We start from the raw sequence: 19,335 nt of genomic DNA, 5'->3' as shown, positions 1-19,335 counted from the left end.
TTACCAGCACACTGCAGCGGCTCTCTGGCCGAGGCAACACACATCACAGACACACATCACAAGTAAAGGGAGGGACAACACATATTAGTTTAAAATAAGAACAAGAGTAGTTAAGAACGGCTGTCATGATGAGATAATGAGTCTCTCTCTCTCTCTCTCTCTCTCTCTCTCTCTCTCTCTCTCAAAGAATGGTCACCTGCTGCAGAAGGGAAGTTTGGGTCGCTGTGGGCCGGTTGGTGATGGCTTCCATCTCCTCCTCCACAGCTTTCGCAGCCTTGGAGCCCATCAGCCGCTGCAGCGACGCCTTGGCGTCATCCAGTCTGCCTCTCCTCACCAGCCAGTACGGCGACTGAGAGAGAGAGAGAGAGAGAGAGAGAGAGTCTTCTCAAAGCAGGTTTTGCAGTATAGTCGGTGAGTGTGTGCATGGGTTTGTTAATTCGGTGCGTCCCTCGCCGCCTGTTTGCCGCTTTGTCATTTGTATAAGTCTGCTTTGTTCTGTACGTCACGTTCGTTAACACTTCCCTGTCTCTCAGGGCTCTCACCACTATTGACTACGTGGTTAACATAAAGGGAGACATTGTGAATTGAAGATTATAATTATTTTTAATTCCAGCTCAACGTTTCAGTTCAGTGGTAAAGACAAAGATCTTCCTTACCTCAGGCACGAGCCACAAGGGCAGGAACAGCAGGGCGGCCGTTAGTGTGCACAGCCCCGTGGCAATCTTCCAAGGGAAGAGGAACGCCACCAGGTAGCCGTAAAGCACACCAGTCGACCCTCCAACTTCTGACAGAGTCGACACAGATCCTCTAACATTGTTTGGACTCATTTCCGCCAGTAGTGGCAGCGAGATTGTGGAAATAACGTAGGCGCAGGCGGCGAGCCCCGCCCTGGCGGCAAAGAACACCACCTTATTGGGCGGGAAGACCATCAGCAGCCACAGGCCAGTACTCACCGCCATGGCGATGGCCAACAACCTGCGAGGCCCCGCCCACTCTACCAGTGGCCCTGTGGCCAGCGAGGCGAGGATACCAACGACGGACGTCATGGACACTGAGAAAGAGAGGGCGTGTGCACATGTACGGATATTGGCAGGCTATGGCAGACAATCCTTTACTATGCAATGTCCGATGCATTGCAGGGCATAGAGATAAGCGTCAAGTAATCTCTCCTCTGCCTACCGGTTGAGACGTTTATCAAACAGATACACTGACATACACACCTCTTGTAAATCCAACAAACAGGTCACCCTCATCCAAGCTTGCAATAGAATCCACACGACGCCTTACCTACCCAACCACGCCACGTCACTGTCGGTATTCACGAAGCTGTGAGGGTCGTCCTGCATCTTGGGCAGTACGGCGGTCCAGCCCTTGGTGACTGTGCCCTGCAGGATGGAAGTGAGAGCCACCACCATCATGAAAATAACCTGCAAGACACGGGCAACGCAATTACTCATATTGGCAAACTAGGAGTTCCTTAGAAATGCACTCGTTCCTCTCATGAGTGAGTAATAAGAGTTATTTCTGCTTGACGTGTTCCTTGAACATACACTCCTTTTAATCCTGACTCATTAATTACAAAAATAATTTTTCCCTTATTAGTTCCTTGAAAATGTATATTCTTCCCTTCCATCGTGACTCAACAATTAGGTGATTCATGACTGAGTGGAGCAAGAGACTGTTGAACAGGAGAGATACCTTGGAAGCGTCTGATGGGGAGAGCTGACGATGTAAGACTAAAAATTACTCAAAGAATGAAACTTACGGACAGTCTTTTCTATGACATCAAAAGAGAGTGATGGAGCTCATGAGAATGGCGCTTGATAGGAATGAAAGGCGCCACATAATTGCCATCACTACAACGCCATCGTTGAAGTGAGCAAGATAAATGCAGCCTCACCACTGAACACGCAACGCCACAAGTGTTCAGACCATTAATATTGCATTAATCAATCACAGTGCTCCCTTTTAACATTTAATGAGCATAAGCACAGAAATATTCATATCTGCATCCGCTCGCACCCACGTATCCACACACCACTAATCTCTCACTGCTGTAAACTATCCAGAAATACTTTTATATACTTCATTCTTATTTCAAGACACTTCGTATTACTAAAAACAAAAGTGGACAATAAGAAAAACAAGAATAAAGATCATTCCAAGACCTAAGTGACAGAAAAAAACATGAAATCAATATAATTCACACACAAGTGCAAGGCAAATGACCCTCGCATGGTGTTAGTCTCCGTGCTGAGTCATGAATAAATGCAACTCACATGCTTGCCTCTGACTCTCCTCTCCGCCGCCCCGCTGTCACCTTCAGGACACTTTACACTCGACATGGATTCCTCGAGCGTTGCCTGAAACACAGAAAACAATGAAAAACTATATTCGGTGAACGCAGTAGAGGCGAATATGATCTGAAGGGGACGTGGAGGAAAGGAGGAAGAGGAGGAGGAGGAGGAGGAGGTGGAGACAGGAAATATACATGCCCACTCTAAGTATCCACTGAGAAGCAATACATTATAGCAGAAATTAAATATGCATACCAACTAACAGGAATGCATTGACCAGAAAACATATCTTATCATTTCATATCTTAACATCCCTTTTGATGCTTATGTGTGATTATATTTCGTTATGATTACTAACCGTTCATTTCTTATCTTTTATGTGAGGGAATCACTGGTCGACGGTAATGAAAACTGGGAGAAAAAACATGTCTCACTTGTGTCAGTCTCAAAATAAATGTCAAAAAGCTCATTCCAATTAGAAGGACGTGTCTTGAAGTGTCCTGTACGAGTTCAAGTGAGAGGAAAACAAGAAATACACAACCAGATAAAAAGTTTCAGAGTTTACCAAAAGAAAGGATGACTGACAGAGTATACTGGTTAACACTTGCTTCGGAGAGGTGAGCAGAACAGCGGTGAGGGAAAGCTACGGTCTGTCGTGTCTTGAAGTGTATTGTAACAGTTCAAGTCAGAGGAAAACAAGAGATGCACTAATACATAACCAGACAGAGTTTGCCAAAAGGAAGAATGATTGACAAAGAATACTGGCGTTGACGCTAACGAGAGAGAGAGAGAGAGAGAGAGAGAGAGAGAGAGAGAGAGAGAGATGCTTACTCATTACCAGGACAATTTTCTTCCACCTGCCCGCTGTCCTATTTCACACATTTTCTTCTTTACCTCCTTTTTCTCCATTTTCTCTCGCATCATGTTTTCGTTTCTTCGTTCCTATTCATCCTTGCATCTTATTAATATTTGCTTCAAAGAAGTGAACAGAATAGCAGTGAAAGAAAACTACGGTCTGTCATGGCTAAAAATTTATGTCGCCTTCAAATGAAAAATGAATCATCTAACTGCTGATCATATGACACTCGTTACTTGTATGAATCTGGACTGTCTTTTTGAAAAAACACACATATATATGGTTTCCGACATTTGAGGATTCACACAATTACTCCTTTTCCTATTAGTTGTCTCGTAAAGTCGTGTACCACAACGTTTTTCTATCTCTTGACTGCATATGATATAAATGGCGCTCACACACAGAACACTGGTACTCAATCATTCATCTGTAGCATATGAGTAGAGGCAAAGCACTGTGTCTCAAGTATGGTCGATTGCGTCACAGGTTATACTTAAAACAAAACAGCGCACTAACCATAGATGATTAAGACATGCCTTACGTACCACACACCAACGTACTGTGACATCTATGGCTTAGTTCTGAGACACATACTATATTCAGTCAAAACAAAAAAGACTATACTGATAGCCACACACGTCCACAAACCGTGAGTTCCAAGTAGCGAGGCAGCCACTGCACTACTCAGTCACGCAGCCTTGTCACTAGACTAGCTAGACTTTTACAGCGTTATCTATTCATGTAGTGACAAAGTGTATAAGAGTTGCCAAACACGGCGCTAACCAGCATCCCAACTCCAAAGCAAGTGTGATGAAAGACTCTACTGACAAATCACTGGAACGAGTGTCATATTGCCAATCATCGGAATGCACATAGTTTTCGTTCTCTTAATCCAAAACTACTCTGTTTCCCATTTCTCTTGACAACAGGGAGAGGAAAGTTCAATGTCATCAGATCAGCATGCTTGTTGCGTTACATAATTCTCATTTTATTTTCAAGTGTTCTTGGTTACACATGCTATATAAAGACTTGGCAACGGCGTTCTATCTCAAGACCTCCTCCCGCCCCCACCACATCAGCACACATACAATAATACTCCCTTAGCGCCAATACGAGTAATGGCACTCGATCACCCACTCCTACTTACTCACTCTTTTCCCTCTCTCTCACAAACTGCATGCTCTGCTTTAAATTTCACTATCGTGCTTTCCTTATCAGTAAATCAGCTCTTATTTTCTTACAACTAAGCGTCCCGTGTTATCTGGTATCTCTGACGCCTCACAGTCTTATCTCAACCATTTCTCTACGCTGTGAAGGAAGGCACTGAAGTTTTCGATGGGTGTTTCTATTGTTCTATTGACAGTAAAGAGAAATAAATAAGATGCTGGAATTTCCACATGTGTTTCTACTATTTCGTATCAATAAGGACAAAAGGTGTTCAATTCTGCACGGGTGTTTCTCGAAGTCTGCATGTGATACTCTGACAAGAATTCTGCATCAGTAAGGAAAAACATTCATGAAAGCCTGACTGCAATCATCTGTGTGGCCTTTGAAAGCATGTTACAAATATACCACTACCTCAGTATTTTTGTAAGTATACGCGGTACTACTTTGTTTGCTGGACATTGGTGTGAAAGTTGTCCTCATACACCTCAACAATAAGAGAGAGAATAGATAAACACGGGAGCTCTTTTTTTATTTTTTTATATCATGTGGGTTTTTCACGGGAATTTATGGGCTAAAGGGGATATTTTTAGGGGTTCCTCCTATCTCAAAGCCCACCCGCTAAGAAATCTTTGCCCCGAGTGAGGAAGCCCAAACTACACTCGGACCGTGGACATGATTCGAACCCGTGCGCTTGGAGACCCCTCGGACCCCAAAGCAAGCATGGATCGTAATCAGATATGGATAGATAAGTGATGCATGTTGTAGGGGGACTGCCGCACGTCCGCCAACCAGCTACTTCTAACTTACGGTAACTTCCCTTGGTGTCACAAAAGAATAACTTTCTCCTACACCTCCATATACTTACCTCTTGCGTCACACTTGAGAATGACACCATGATAAGTGATATGCATATGCTGACAAGAAGAAAAAAAAGAAAAAAAAAAGTCTTCTGATCAAGTGCTCTTACCTCATCGTTTTTGTCCATATCTCTGCTGGATCAGTGACTTCACAATCTCAACTGCCGAACGTTTGGGAACAGTCGCGACTACCGAACTGAAATGGAAAATTTGAAGGATTTTTTTTTTTTTTCTTATTAGGAAAAAAAATATATAATGAATAGAAAATGGTCATGTTATTGTGCTGTAGTACATTGTTCATCCTGTTTGTGGCGAGGCACGTCCTGCATGGCGTCCACACTCTTTTTCCATCACCAATAATTATGCCGTGTATTTTTCAATTTGTTCTTTACATTATCATGATTTCCACATAGAAAAAAATAAAGAAAGACGTCAGGGACTGGATTATTAATTGTCTGGCATTTACTGAACCTCAGACAATGAATGCAAGACAGTAAGAGATGATAAAAAGCAAATAAACGGAATAGCATAGTCACACCTGCACGAACCGATACAGAAAACTTTACTATACATCTATAATAAGAGTAACTTGCACAATGACGCGAACACTCACCGATTCTGACGTTAAATATGCAAAACGAACGAAGCATAAACACTCACTGCTACATATTAGTGCCTTACGTGGAGAGCAGAGCACAGAACATAACTACTGCAACACACACACACACACACACACACACACACACACACACACACACACATTAAAACCAACTTTCCAAACCATTAAAATAAGTGACTGCAAGAAACACGCACATACAAACATACACCTACATGCAGTGTACGTAGAACCTCAAGACCAAGATTCCCAGAGTCCACTACCACATCAAAACTGCCGCTTCCAACAGACTAACCTTCAGAATTAGTCCTCATACATGCAAGGCAGTGAGACAGATTAGGCACAATGACACAAGAGCACGTCAGAATGGTAACGCCGAGCAGCGGATCACACAGGAGTCACTTCCTCCACCAAACTGCCCAGAAAAGAGAGAGGGAGATGGACTAAAGCAACTTACATACCACATGTCAGCAATCAATAGAATTAGCTGATCAATAATGGTCAAAGGAAAACGTTGCTTGTGAAACGGGTGACTGATGAACGTTTTTCTTTACTTCGTTTACATGTCTCGTTTTTTTCAGTTTCTTTTACAATATATGTGGAAATTTAATGTCATTTCACTAAAGTTGCAGGTAAAATGTTGTGTTTTACCTACTTTTTTCTCTAAATAGATGTCGAATTTTCAGAAGGCATTTGCTCCTCAATTTTGGTTGACGCTTTCCCACTTTTTAGAGAGCCAGCACTTAAGTGTGCCTTTTTTTTTTTTTTTTTTTCCTTGGCTGACCCTCTTCCCTACATAAAAAAAGGAAAGACTTCCATGAAAGTTGTATGACCAATGTGATGCGTTACTAGTGAGATTGGTGAGACAAACATTCTCTCTTATCATTTACATAATCATTGCCTTTTACTTCACGACAGATGTGTGTATTACAAGGGCTATTCGATCAAGGTGCGTTTGGCTAACAATGAGTGAGTGAACCTTGGTACAATGCTCGGTTCATAGGGACGCTCATTGCAAACCTCGAACTCATCAAAAACAGTGTTAATATATACCACAAAACGCCCCACGAGAGAGAGAGAGAGAGAGAGAGAGAGAGAGAGAGACTATATGACAAGAAAGCTACATGTAAGTTGATGTGTGTGTGTGTGTGTGTGTGTGTGTGTGTGTGTGTGTGTGTGTGTCCTGAGTAATGGTAGTAAGTCACTGTACCGGAAGAATCTTTGGAGAATAAGGTCACAGAAGCTTCCTCCTAATAGCACCTGTTTCTCCAGGACCAAAGACGCATCTTCCCTTGATTAACTAATGACACATAGCATACAATGAAACTGATCACTAAATATTTCTCTCTCTGTCTCTGTCTCTGTCTCTCTCTCTCTCTCTCTCTCTCTCTCTCTCTCTCTCTCTCTCTCTCTCTCTCTCTCTCTCTCTCTCTCTCTCTCTCTCTCTCCATGTTTGTCTGTATGTGTAATGGGGAATTTTAATCGTTCTTTTCCCAGTCATGAATCATTTCGACGCTCACTAGTTGGCAACTCAGGGTATCAGTCACTTGCTATGCCTATCAACACATTTTACCGCCCCTCCTCAGCAGGCCTCAGTACTATGCCCTGTGCTGCCTACTTACCGTTCGACCATCAGTTGTCTCCCGCAGTGCTGCTTATTCGGAGTTATTCTGCCACCCACACCCACACTCGCCCTCAGGTATCGTTGTAACAGGCTGTCCGTGTCAATTAAGGTGTAGAGTCAGTGTTTCTATATCTATTACTTTCAAGTGATACAGCACTACATGTTAATAGGAAAGATATCATTGAAGTTACAACAGCATTTAGTACAGATAATTAAATGTATGTTAAAATGTAATCAATAATTTAAAAAATCTTGCCTCCCAGCACCCATTCACGACTCATTTCAGGCAGGTGTCCTTGTAATGCATCGTAAATCTTCTCTTAGGTCTTCCGTCCTTTCTCCCGCTGCCTACAGCCATCTCTGTCTTCCTCCCTGACAAAACACTTCAGTCTTGCCCCTCAGAGACAGCAGTGAGCAGCGTCAGTAGATGATATGATGTAGCTGACAACGCACTGTATAACGCTCTTAGTAATCATTTACTTATCAACAGTCCACAGTCACGGATGCTTCATCACAGTGACGGCAGCGAAAATGTTAATGAACTCAGCACTTTTCTCCATGCACGGGTCCATCAGTGTGTGTGTGTGTGTGTGTGTGTGTGTGTGTGTGTGTGTGTGTGTGTGTGTGTGTGTGTGTGTGTGTGTGTGTGTGTGTGTGTGTGTGTGTGTGTGTGTGTGTGTGTGTGTGTGTGTGTGTGTGTGTGTGTGTGTGTGTGTTCATCTTATTTGCGGCAGAATATTTATGAAAAAATGATACAGCAAGAAGAGAAGCTGCAATAAGTCAGTGAGGCAATACGTGATGCAGCAGCACGCTAAATAACACCATAGAGCAGACAATGGAAAGGTGCGGACACGATATTAGTAAGGAAATTAATACAACTCTTTGTCTCCAAAACGCACCAATTTTCCTGTCTGCCGCCAGTCTGCCTGTGCTGGTCTTGGTGCAGAGGTCGTGTGTGCAGTGTGCTGATGCGCATAACCAGTGACACAGCACAGTGCACCATTACGCGTTTTGCAGCACCATTCCTGAGCACCGCAAGAATGAACCGGTGGACAGGTCGCGTGGCCCTGGTGACGGGCGCAAGTACGGGCATCGGCGCCAGCGTGACACGGAGGTTGGTGGCCGAGGGCATGCGAGTGGCGGGCGCCGCTCGGAGCGTGGACAGAGTACAGGTAACCAACGTCCATTACTGAAATAGATTATAATAAGATATCAATAAACTTGTAAAGGTTTTCAAGGGAGACATTTATGAGAGTGAAGATCCAACTATTCCTGAGGCGATAGTTGCCAGACCCATCACTGCTGCCCCCCACACCACAACACAACCCATCACTGCCGCCCCCCGCACCACAACACAACCCATCACTGCCGCCCCCCACACCACAACACAACCCATCACTGTCGCCCCTCGCACCACAACACAACCTGAGGACATTAGTCTCTACGCCTTGCGTCCACTTCATTCAACACAATTATAGTAAAAAGCTTCTCTCTCTCTCTCTCTCTCTCTCTCTCTCTCTCTCTCTCTCTCTCTCTCTCTCTCTCTCTCTCTCTCTCTCTCTCTCTCTCTCTCTCTCTCTCTCTCTCTCTCTCTCTCTCTCTCTCTCTCTCTCTCTCTCTCTCTCTCTCTCTCTCTCTCTCTCTCTCTCTCTCTCTCTCTCTCTCTCTCTCTCTCTCTCTATATATATATATATATATATATATATATATATATATATATATATATATATATATATATATATATATATATATATATATATATATATATATATACACACACACACACATCTCGGTACTGAACGTCACCACAGACTTAGGAAAGGTACTTGGAAACAGCACTTCCTGATTCGTGCCTGCTGTACGTGTATCTCGTCCATACACTAAAAACTGGCTCACCTAATCAATAATGGAAATGAAGCCCGCTGCTTCCCGGGCCAGGTGCTGCCTCTCGTCAAAGTGGCAGCAGGAAGAGTATCCGGTTGGAAATTCAGAACTTCTCTTGAGCCACTCTCAGTCTCCTTGAGCAGGGAAGTGATACATCCGCGTCATCAATCGATGAATTCACTAATCTAAAGGAATATTATGAATTTTTTTTTTTTCAGAAAAGTTCTACATTTTCTATGCAGATTAAATATACAGTACATATCATAAATGAAATTTACGCACACAGGCCATGGCGGACGAGCTGAAGGGTCAGCCTGGGTCACTGCTCCCTATTGAGTGTGACCTCACCAAGGACGACCAGGTGCTGGCCATGTTCGCGCGCATCAAGAGGGAGTTCGGCGGCGTCGACGTGTGCATCAACAACGCGGGCAGGGCTCTGCTCAGCCCTCTGGCTGGTGAGTGAGCGCAGCGTGCCCCGCCTCGCGTGTAGTTGCCCTGCTGGTGACCGCATCAACAAGTCTTACTGGACTACATCCCTAAGACACTTTTGCTGATAACTCTTCAAGTAACGCCAGTAAACTCCTCTCACCAGCTATTTTCAATCCTGCACCCTCCATGCCCCTTACCCTCACACCATTGCAGGACTCCCTTGACCTCAGCAGCATTCCCTTCCCACCTTTCCTTTGCCATGAGTCCCTCGGCGCCTCTGCGGTGGTCCCTGCCACACTTGTTTCTAACGGTGGGTTTTCCTGTGTTGTGACAGAGGGCACCCCCGACCAGTGGCGGAAGATGCTGGACCTCAACGTGGTGGCGCTGTGTCTGTGCACGCGCGAGGCACTGGCGTCAATGAAGGAACGCGGCGTTGACGACGGCCACATCATTCACATCAACAGGTCAGCGTGTGGGATGCTTCACAACGGGCAGGATGTCAATGTCATTCTCTTATGAAAGAATCTCGCCGTAGCACCTCAGCTCTCCGACCTTCCCTACTTCACTCCCTACAGTTTCCTTCGCCTGGTGCTGTGCGTTCCCCTCCTTCACCCTCTCAGTACTCTACACACTCAGCACTGGCAAAACATCCGTACCTAAAAGATCCTCTCTGAAATACCCCGAAGTACACCACACCACATCGTTACACCAAATATCTGTTCTACTGTCACCATTGCACTTAGTCTAGTCAGCCCTGGAGAAGCTTTTCCTGTCTCCTAGTTGCAAGGTTTCCCATTTACTGACAGCATGGCCAGTTACAGAGTAGTTATTCTCCTGACAGCATGGGCGGTCATCGCATCTCAACGTTGTATGGAAACGGATTCTACACAGGCACAAAGCACATGGTGACCGCTCTCACCGAGGCGCTGCGGCAGGAGCTGAGACAGACCAACTCCAACATCAGGATATCAGTAAGCTGTGTGTGTGTGTGTGTGATTCACCTCGGCCAGTCTTCCCCATTACGGAGCGAGCTCAGAGCTCATAGACAGATCTTCGGGTAGGACTGAGACCACATAACACACTCCACACATTGGGAAAGCGAGGCCACAATCCCTCGAGTTACATCCCGTACCTATTTATTGCTAGGTGAACAGGGGCCACACATTAAGAGACTTGCCCATTTGCCTCGCCGCTTACCGGGATTCGAACCCGGTCCTCTCGATTGTGAGCGTGCTTATCACTACACTACGCGGTGTGTGTGTGTGTGTGTGTGTGTGTTCACCACGGTCGCCTGCATGGTCACTTAGCCAGCCTACCTCATTACGAAAAGAGCTCAGAGCTCATAAATCTTCGGGTAAGACTGAGACCACACGCTACACACCGGGACAGCGGAGCCATAACCCCTCGAATAACATCCGGTACCTACTTGCTGCTAGGTGAACAGGGCCTACACATTAAGATGCCTCCCTGCATCCAGGACTCAAACCCGGATCCTCTTGGTTGTGTGCTAACTACTACTCTACTCGGTGTGTGTGTTTCACTGTTTGATCTGCTGCAGTCTCTGAGACAGCCAGACGTTACCCTACGGAACGAGCTCAGAGCTCATTATTTCCGATCTTCGGATAGGCCTGAGACCAGGCACACACCACACACCGGGACAACAAGGTCACAACTCCTCGATTTACATCCCGTACCTACTCACTGCTAGGTGAATAGAGGCTACACGTGAAAGGAGACACACCCAAATATCTCCACCCGGCCGGGGAATCGAACCCTGGTCCTCTGGCTTTTTATATTCTTTTTTTTTTTTACGCTATGGCCTATAGCGCCTGTAGTATACTTAAAGAGCATGTATAGGAAGAACTGTTCGCTTATACCCATTAGTGACGTAGGTAATTTTGTTTATAGTGGTACCTATATCAGGGCCCATATCACAACACAAGCGCATCTTTGGTACAACCACCTAGAACCTGGGTATCATGGTAACTTTAGACCACTCGACAGCTTCAAATCGGTACGTGGTGGGATTCGAACCTACGCGTGGACGTCTGCCCGATCCCACGCTCACCACTTTATTTGTGTGTGTGTGTGTGTGTGTGTGTGTGTGTGTGTGTGTGTGTGTGTTTGACAATGCAGACCCATGCAATAACACCGCTATGAATACGAATAGTTTAAGTTGCACTATAAACTGTGCTCTCGGACACTGTTCTCTCACCACGGTTGTTATTTAAGGTCACAGAGATGATTAGCTGCGATCTAAAGACGGTTTGTTTTTTTTTTTCTGGTGATATGAAAATCTTGTTATCTATCACTACAATTGTAAAAGCATCCTTGAAAACAAGTGAAACTTCAAGTAGTGGAATTGCAGTGCAGAAGTATTTCAGAATATGGTCCTTTGAGAAGACACGGTGCATGACACAAGAATTCTTATCCATGCTTGTTCACAAACAATTTTTTTCTTCTGAGTCAATTTACAGTTGAAGTTGCAATACATCAAATCAGAAGACACTGAGTGAATGACGCAACCATACGCATTAGAAAAATAACATTAACGTAAGTCTTCTCTCTCCGCCTTACAGGCCATCAGCCCTGGCCTGGTGAAGACTGAGTTTGTAGTGAACGCCGGTCTGAGTGAGGAAGCAGCTGGCCTCGTGTACCAGCAGCAACCAAGCTTGCAGGCAGACGACGTCACCGAAGCGCTAATTCATGTGTTGTCCGCACCGCCACATGTGCAGGTTAATACATGATTTTGTTGCCCCATTGTGATGGTGGTCTTCATATTCATTTGCTTTCTAATTTCAGATTTGAGGTGAAAAGTAATTTGCCAATATCTTTCAACAGGTCCATGACGTGTTGATGCGACACACCATGTTTAAGTAGATTGAACTGTGGCACGCTGGCTTACTGGTTTATTCATTCACAAGGAAAATCTTTATGAGTTAAGTTTCAAGATATAAATTTCAAGAGTGAGGCGTCAAAAGAAAGGTTTTGAAGAAGGGAGTTACAGTTACAGGCAAGAAGTTCCATGAGAAAGGTTTCACAAGAAGGCTTCAAGACAGTCTCGTAATGTTGGATACTCTCTCTGACTACTATTCTGTCGCGGCACTGGCACCTTTAGTAGGACTTTGTTTTACCCACCGGCTACGTTCTTGTTGCCCTTGGCCAGACCTCCTCTTAAAACTAATAAACGTCTATATAAGTAAAAAATACCACAGACATGAACATCAATTATATTTACGACAAATTTTCCTGAAGTCGTTAACACATACAAGACTTTACAGTATTGTGCGTGGCCGAAACTCATGTACTTTCTCTAAGGCAGTTTCCAGACTGTGTATAAGTGTCAGCCCAATTAAAACACAACAAACCAGGTGGATTATTTTTTCAAAACATCCTATATCTTGTAAGTTGTCAAGACTGTGTAGTCAGGCTGAACAAAACCCACAAACACATTGCAAATATTCTTCCCTGAAAAAGCATTTGTTGATGAATTCCACCCTTGTCGTTGTTGGTGGTGTAGTTCTTTGGGCTGTTCCCGTCACGGGTCACCAAGGCTGTTCAGTATCCTCCAACGTGCCAGTTCCTCAAAGGGACACCATTAATGTACGTCCTCTTGCAATACTTCATAAACCTTCTGTTGAGGCTTCCTCTCCTTCTCCTGCATGCTGCGTAGATCCACCTTTATCATCCTCCTTGGGTAAACACTCCAGCCTCGCTTATCAAATACAACAGAAAGCAGTGTCACCAAATTACCTGATGCGATGCAGACCATATAAAAGTACATCAGCGATAACGAACTATACGTGTCCAGAAAGCCGCGGGTGCTCAGTAACAATAAATGTGTATATATATATACTAATGAATCCGCGGTTTTTCCGCAATAATTACGAGTCATATGAGTCATAGGGGAGCCATTATTTCAAACCAGCATGTCAACATGTGAAGGAACAGCACGCCCTGAGTAGCGACACAGCAGAGTAGACAGTGGAAGCATGGCAACATGACACTCGTAAGTGTTTTCACTCAAGAGGCAAAAGCAGAAGAGTGTTCAGTCTGCCTGTGTTGGTGGTGGTGAAGAGGCCCTACACGTCCCAAATAAACATACAGGTTTGTTGACAATCTGGCAGTATTAGAGAAAGCACTCCACATAAACCTTGCAACACAGCGGGATGTCATTGTCCCCGTCACTCTCTTAAGCTGGAGTACTATAGGAACAAACACTTCACATAGGTCTCTCTGTTAATCTGTTATATATTCATTGGTAATCTTCTACCTGTAAGTCTGAAGAGAAACCAAATATTATCTACTTAATACAGATATATTTAATCTTTTGAGACAAGTTCTTGGCCACTCCTTTCATTTTTTTTTTTTTTTTTTGTGTGTGTGTGTGTTTGTGTGTGTCAGAGAAAACAAATTTAGATCGAAATCAAACACACTTCTGGCCGTGCATAATGCCACCCAAGGTACACTGTGCAGATAACGTAAGCGAGGCACCAAGCCCACACCAATAACGTGGGACCACTAACACGTTGCCGTCCTGAGCGATGGACTCTCAAGTAACCGGCACCCAGATCTCCTTCATTACCTCTTATCGTTATGCTCACTGGATTTAAGTAAATACATAATACAATGTGAGGTATATAGTGCGCACTGAACCATGTTGCTTATTGGCCGAAACTCACCAATGCATAAAGCTGGTGCAGGCTGAACAACGCTGACCTTGAGACCTGCAGCAGAGGTCTTCACCATCGGCCTGCACTAGCATCAGAATGAGTTGAGGAGTGACACAGCACAATGCACTATTACATGTTTTCCAGCATCTCTCCTAATTGCTGCAAGGATGGACCGCTGGGCAGGTCGCGTGGCCCTTGTGACGGGTGCCGCTTCGGGCATTGGTGCCAGCATGTCACGCAGGCTGGTGGCTGAAGGCATGCGGGTGGTAGGCGCCGACCGGAACGTGGACAGAGTGCAGGTAATACCAGTGACCTGTCAGTGTCATCTTTCAGGCGAAATAATGCATGCATGAGATCCTGCCATGCATGGGCCACCGAAAACATGTATAACCCTATCACCGACAATTCTCTCTTTCTCTCTTTCTCTCTCTCTCTCTCTCTCTCTCTCTCTCTCTCTCTCTCTCTCTCTCTCTCTCTCTCTCTGTCTCTGTCTCTGTCTCTCTCTCTCTCTCTCTCTCTCTCTCTCTCTCTCTCTCTCTCTCTCTCTCTCTCTCTCTCTCTCTCTCTATATATATATATATATATATATATATATATATATATATATATATATATATATATATATATATATATATATATATATATATATATATATATATATACATATATATACACACACACACACATCTCGGTACTGAACGTCACCACAGACTTAGGAAAGGTACTTGGAAACAGCACTTCCTGATTCGTGCCTGCTGTACGTGTATCTCGTCCATACACTAAAACTGGCTCACCTAATCAATAATGGAAATGAAGCCCGCTGCTTCGGGCCAGGTGCTGCCTCTCGTCAAAGTGGCAGCAGGAAGAGTATCCGGTTGGAAATTCAGAACTTCTCTTGAGCCACTCTCAGTCTCCTTGAGCAGGGAAGTGATACATCCGCGTCATCAATCGATGAATTCACTAATCTAAAGGAATATTATGATTTTTTTTTTTCAGAAAAGTTCTACATTTTCTATGCAGATTAAATATACAGTACATATCATAAATGAAATTTACGCACACAGGCCATGGCGGACGAGCTGAAGGGTCAGCCTGGGTCACTGCTCCCTATTGAGTGTGACCTCACCAAGGACGACCAGGTGCTGGCCATGTTCGCGCGCATCAAGAGGGAGTTCGGCGGCGTCGACGTGTGCATCAACAACGCGGGCAGGGCTCTGCTCAGCCCTCTGGCTGGTGAGTGAGCGCAGCGTGCCCCGCCTCGCGTGTAGTTGCCCTGCTGGTGACCGCATCAACAAGTCTTACTGGACTACATCCCTAAGACACTTTTGCTGATAACTCTTCAAGTAACGCCAGTAAACTCCTCTCACCAGCTATTTTCAATCCTGCACCCTCCATGCCCCTTACCCTCACACCATTGCAGGACTCCCTTGACCTCAGCAGCATTCCCTTCCCACCTTTCCTTTGCCATGAGTCCTCGGCGCCTCTGCGGTGGTCCCTGCCACACTTGTTTCTAACGGTGGGTTTTCCTGTGTTGTGACAGAGGGCACCCCCGACCAGTGGCGGAAGATGCTGGACCTCAACGTGGTGGCGCTGTGTCTGTGCACGCGCGAGGCACTGGCGTCAATGAAGGAACGCGGCGTTGACGACGGCCACATCATTCACATCAACAGGTCAGCGTGTGGGATGCTTCACAACGGGCAGGATGTCAATGTCATTCTCTTATGAAAGAATCTCGCCGTAGCACCTCAGCTCTCCGACCTTCCCTACTTCACTCCCTACAGTTTCCTTCGCCTGGTGCTGTGCGTTCCCCTCCTTCACCCTCTCAGTACTCTACACACTCAGCACTGGCAAAACATCCGTACCTAAAAGATCCTCTCTGAAATACCCCGAAGTACACCACACCACATCGTTACACCAAATATCTGTTCTACTGTCACCATTGCACTTAGTCTAGTCAGCCCTGGAGAAGCTTTTCCTGTCTCCTAGTTGCAAGGTTTCCCATTTACTGACAGCATGGCCAGTTACAGAGTAGTTATTCTCCTGACAGCATGGGCGGTCATCGCATCTCAACGTTGTATGGAAACGGATTCTACACAGGCACAAAGCACATGGTGACCGCTCTCACCGAGGCGCTGCGGCAGGAGCTGAGACAGACCAACTCCAACATCAGGATATCAGTAAGCTGTGTGTGTGTGTGTGTGATTCACCTCGGCCAGTCTTCCCCATTACGGAGCGAGCTCAGAGCTCATAGACAGATCTTCGGGTAGGACTGAGACCACATAACACACTCCACACATTGGGAAAGCGAGGCCACAATCCCTCGAGTTACATCCCGTACCTATTTATTGCTAGGTGAACAGGGGCCACACATTAAGAGACTTGCCCATTTACCTCGCCGCTTACCGGGATTCGAACCCGGTCCTCTCGATTGTGAGCGTGCTTATCACTACACTACGCGGTGTGTGTGTGTGTGTGTGTGTGTGTGTGTGTGTGTGTGTGTGTGTTCACCACGGTCGCCTGCATGGTCACTTAGCCAGCCTACCTCATTACGAAAAGAGCTCAGAGCTCATAAATCTTCGGGTAAGACTGAGACCACACGCTACACACCGGGACAGCGGAGCCATAACCCCTCGAATAACATCCGGTACCTACTTGCTGCTGGGTGAACAGGGCCTACACATTAAGATGCCTCCCTGCATCCAGGACTCAAACCCGGATCCTCTTGGTTGTGTGCTAACTACTACTCTACTCGGTGTGTGTGTTTCACTGTTTGATCTGCTGCAGTCTCTGACGAGACAGCCAGACGTTACCCTACGGAACGAGCTCAGAGCTCATTATTTCCGATCTTCGGATAGGCCTGAGACCAGGCACACACCCACACCGGGACAACAAGGTCACAACTCCTCGATTTACATCCCGTACCTACTCACTGCTAGGTGAATAGAGGCTACACGTGAAAGGAGACACACCCAAATATCTCCACCCGGCCGGGGAATCGAACCCTGGTCCTCTGGCTTTTTATATTCTTTTTTTTTTTTACGCTATGGCCTATAGCGCCTGTAGTATACTTAAAGAGCATGTATAGGAAGAACTGTTCGCTTATACCCATTAGTGACGTAGGTAATTTTATTTATAGTGGTACCTATATCAGGGCCCATATCACAACACAAGCGCATCTTTGGTACAACCACCTAGAACCTGGGTATCATGGTAACTTTAGACCACTCGACAGCTTCAAATCGGTACGTGGTGGGATTCGAACCTACGCGTGGGCGTCTGCCCGATCCCACGCTCACCACTTTATTTGTGTGTGTGTGTGTGTGTGTGTGTGTGTGTGTGTGTGTGTGTGTGTGTGTGTTTGACAATGCAGACCCATGCAATAACACCGCTATGAATACGAATAGTTTAAGTTGCACTATAAACTGTGCTCTCGGACACTGTTCTCTCACCACGGTTGTTATTTAAGGTCACAGAGATGATTAGCTGCGATCTAAAGACGGTTTGTTTTTTTTTTCTGGTGATATGAAAATCTTGTTATCTATCACTACAATTGTAAAAGCATCCTTGAAAACAAGTGAAACTTCAAGTAGTGGAATTACAGTGCAGAAGTATTTCAGAATATGGTCCTTTGAGAAGACACGGTGCATGACACAAGAATTCTTATCCATGCTTGTTCACAAACAATTTTTTTCTTCTGAGTCAATTTACAGTTGAAGTTGCAATACATCAAATCAGAAGACACTGAGTGAATGACGCAACCATACGCATTAGAAAAATAACATTAACGTAAGTCTTTTCTCTCCGCCTTACAGGCCATCAGCCCTAGCCTGGTGAAGACTGAGTTTGTAGTGAACGCCGGTCTGAGTGAGGAAGCAGCTGGCCTCGTGTACCAGCAGCAACCAAGCTTGCAGGCAGACGACGTCACCGAAGCGCTAATTCATGTGTTGTCCGCACCGCCACATGTGCAGGTTAATACATGATTTTGTTGCCCCATTGTGATGGTGGTCTTCATATTCATTTGCTTTCTAATTTCAGATTTGAGGTGAAAAGTAATTTGCCAATATCTTTCAACAGGTCCATGACGTGTTGATGCGACACACCATGTTTAAGTAGATTGAACTGTGGCACGCTGGCTTACTGGTTTATTCATTCACAAGGAAAATCTTTATGAGTTAAGTTTCAAGATATAAATTTCAAGAGTGAGGCGTCAAAAGAAAGGTTTTGAAGAAGGAGTTACAGTTACAGGCAAGAAGTTCCATGAGAAAGGTTTCACAAGAAGGCTTCAAGACAGTCTCGTAATGTTGGATACTCTCTCTGACTACTATTCTGTCGCGGCACTGGCATCTTTAGTAGGACTTTGTTTTACCCACCGGCTACGTTCTTGTTGCCCTTGGCCAGACCTCCTCTTAAAACTAATAAACGTCTATATAAGTAAAAAATACCACAGACATGAACATCAATTATGATATTTACGACAACTTTTCCTGAAGTCGTTAACACATACAAGACTTTATTGTGCGTGGCCGAAACTCATGTACTTTCTCTAAGGCAGTTTCCAGACTGTGTATAAGTGTCAGCCCAATTAAAACACAACAAACCAGGTGGATTATTTTTTCAAAACATCCTATATCTTGTAAGTTGCCAAGACTGTGTAGTCAGGCTGAACAAAACCCACAAACACATTGCAAATATTCTTCCCTGAAAAAGCATTTGTTGATGAATTCCACCCTTGTCGTTGTTGGTGGTGTAGTTCTTTGGGCTGTTCCCGTCACGGGTCACCAAGGCTGTTCAGTATCCTCCAACGTGCCAGTTCCTCAAAGGGACACCATTAATGTACGTCCTCTTGCAATACTTCATAAACCTTCTGTTGAGGCTTCCTCTCCTTCTCCTGCATGCTGTGTAGATCCACCTTTATCATCCTCCTTGGGTAAA

The 19,335-nt window shown here is 45.1% G+C and overlaps 3 protein-coding genes across 10 annotated transcripts in view; 2 read left to right on the top strand and 1 right to left on the bottom strand.

Annotated features, from left to right (window-relative positions):
• LOC123515539 (sugar transporter ERD6-like 4) overlaps nucleotides 1-19,335 on the bottom strand; it is a 43,564-nt gene that overhangs the window by 13,336 nt on the left and 10,893 nt on the right. For 2 of the 5 annotated variants that reach the window (XM_045274255.1, XM_045274251.1), the window contains exons 2-6: nucleotides 5,288-5,373; nucleotides 2,280-2,363; nucleotides 1,292-1,427; nucleotides 657-1,051; nucleotides 197-349 (exon numbers count right to left, since the gene is read on the bottom strand). In XM_045274255.1, the coding sequence (XP_045130190.1) occupies nucleotides 197-349; nucleotides 657-1,051; nucleotides 1,292-1,427; nucleotides 2,280-2,363; nucleotides 5,288-5,305 (786 nt within the window). In that variant the 5' untranslated portion in view covers nucleotides 5,306-5,373. Of the gene's footprint in view, nucleotides 1-196; nucleotides 350-656; nucleotides 1,052-1,287; nucleotides 1,428-2,279; nucleotides 2,364-3,801; nucleotides 3,952-5,287; nucleotides 5,374-6,088; nucleotides 6,228-19,335 lie in introns of those variants that run through there. The other 3 variants (XM_045274252.1, XM_045274253.1, XM_045274254.1) reach the window with 3 other exon arrangements.
• Nucleotides 7,361-13,100, top strand: LOC123515543 (dehydrogenase/reductase SDR family member 11-like). 3 transcript variants are annotated; one of them, XM_045274265.1, is made up of 7 exons: nucleotides 7,373-7,492; nucleotides 8,435-8,589; nucleotides 9,588-9,756; nucleotides 10,065-10,194; nucleotides 10,572-10,701; nucleotides 12,310-12,465; nucleotides 12,572-13,100. In XM_045274265.1, the coding sequence occupies exons 2-7, from the start codon at nucleotides 8,458-8,460 to the stop codon at nucleotides 12,608-12,610; spliced, it is 756 nt and encodes a 251-aa protein (XP_045130200.1). In that variant the 5' UTR covers nucleotides 7,373-7,492; nucleotides 8,435-8,457; the 3' UTR covers nucleotides 12,611-13,100. The 3 variants fall into 3 exon arrangements, with proteins under 3 accessions (XP_045130201.1, XP_045130200.1, XP_045130199.1); XM_045274266.1 differs by lacking the exon at nucleotides 8,435-8,589 and having other exon boundaries at nucleotides 7,361-7,492; XM_045274264.1 differs by lacking the exon at nucleotides 7,373-7,492 and having other exon boundaries at nucleotides 8,353-8,589.
• Nucleotides 13,682-19,003, top strand: LOC123515545 (dehydrogenase/reductase SDR family member 11-like). 2 transcript variants are annotated; one of them, XM_045274270.1, is made up of 7 exons: nucleotides 13,691-13,837; nucleotides 14,548-14,702; nucleotides 15,468-15,636; nucleotides 15,944-16,073; nucleotides 16,451-16,580; nucleotides 18,216-18,371; nucleotides 18,478-19,003. In XM_045274270.1, exons 2-7 carry the CDS (start codon nucleotides 14,571-14,573, stop codon nucleotides 18,514-18,516), a joined length of 756 nt encoding a protein of 251 aa, XP_045130205.1. In that variant the 5' UTR covers nucleotides 13,691-13,837; nucleotides 14,548-14,570; the 3' UTR covers nucleotides 18,517-19,003. The 2 variants fall into 2 exon arrangements, with proteins under 2 accessions (XP_045130206.1, XP_045130205.1); XM_045274271.1 differs by lacking the exon at nucleotides 14,548-14,702 and having other exon boundaries at nucleotides 13,682-13,837.

The sequence above is a fragment of the Portunus trituberculatus genome, chromosome 39, assembly GCF_017591435.1.
Source record: "Portunus trituberculatus isolate SZX2019 chromosome 39, ASM1759143v1, whole genome shotgun sequence".
Classification (NCBI taxonomy): Eukaryota; Metazoa; Arthropoda; class Malacostraca; order Decapoda; family Portunidae; genus Portunus; species Portunus trituberculatus.
The sequence above is the reverse complement of the archived record's forward strand: the minus strand, read 5'-3'. Positions and strand labels throughout refer to the sequence as shown.

What these genes read in the sequence shown, in the direction of transcription:
- LOC123515545 (XM_045274270.1), top strand. Translation starts at nt 14,571, where the DNA reads ATGGACCGCTGGGCAGGTCGCGTGGCCCTTGTGACGGGTGCCGCTTCG. An exon ending in TCTGCTCAGCCCTCTGGCTG is followed by an intron (nt 15,637 to 15,943) that starts GTGAGTGAGCGC and finishes GTGTTGTGACAG; the next exon opens with AGGGCACCCCCGACCAGTGG. An exon ending in CACATCATTCACATCAACAG is followed by an intron (nt 16,074 to 16,450) that starts GTCAGCGTGTGG and finishes TTCTCCTGACAG; the next exon opens with CATGGGCGGTCATCGCATCT.
- LOC123515543 (XM_045274264.1), top strand. Translation starts at nt 8,386, where the DNA reads ATGCGCATAACCAGTGACACAGCACAGTGCACCATTACGCGTTTTGCA. An exon ending in GGAGCGTGGACAGAGTACAG is followed by an intron (nt 8,590 to 9,587) that starts GTAACCAACGTC and finishes TTACGCACACAG; the next exon opens with GCCATGGCGGACGAGCTGAA. An exon ending in TCTGCTCAGCCCTCTGGCTG is followed by an intron (nt 9,757 to 10,064) that starts GTGAGTGAGCGC and finishes GTGTTGTGACAG; the next exon opens with AGGGCACCCCCGACCAGTGG.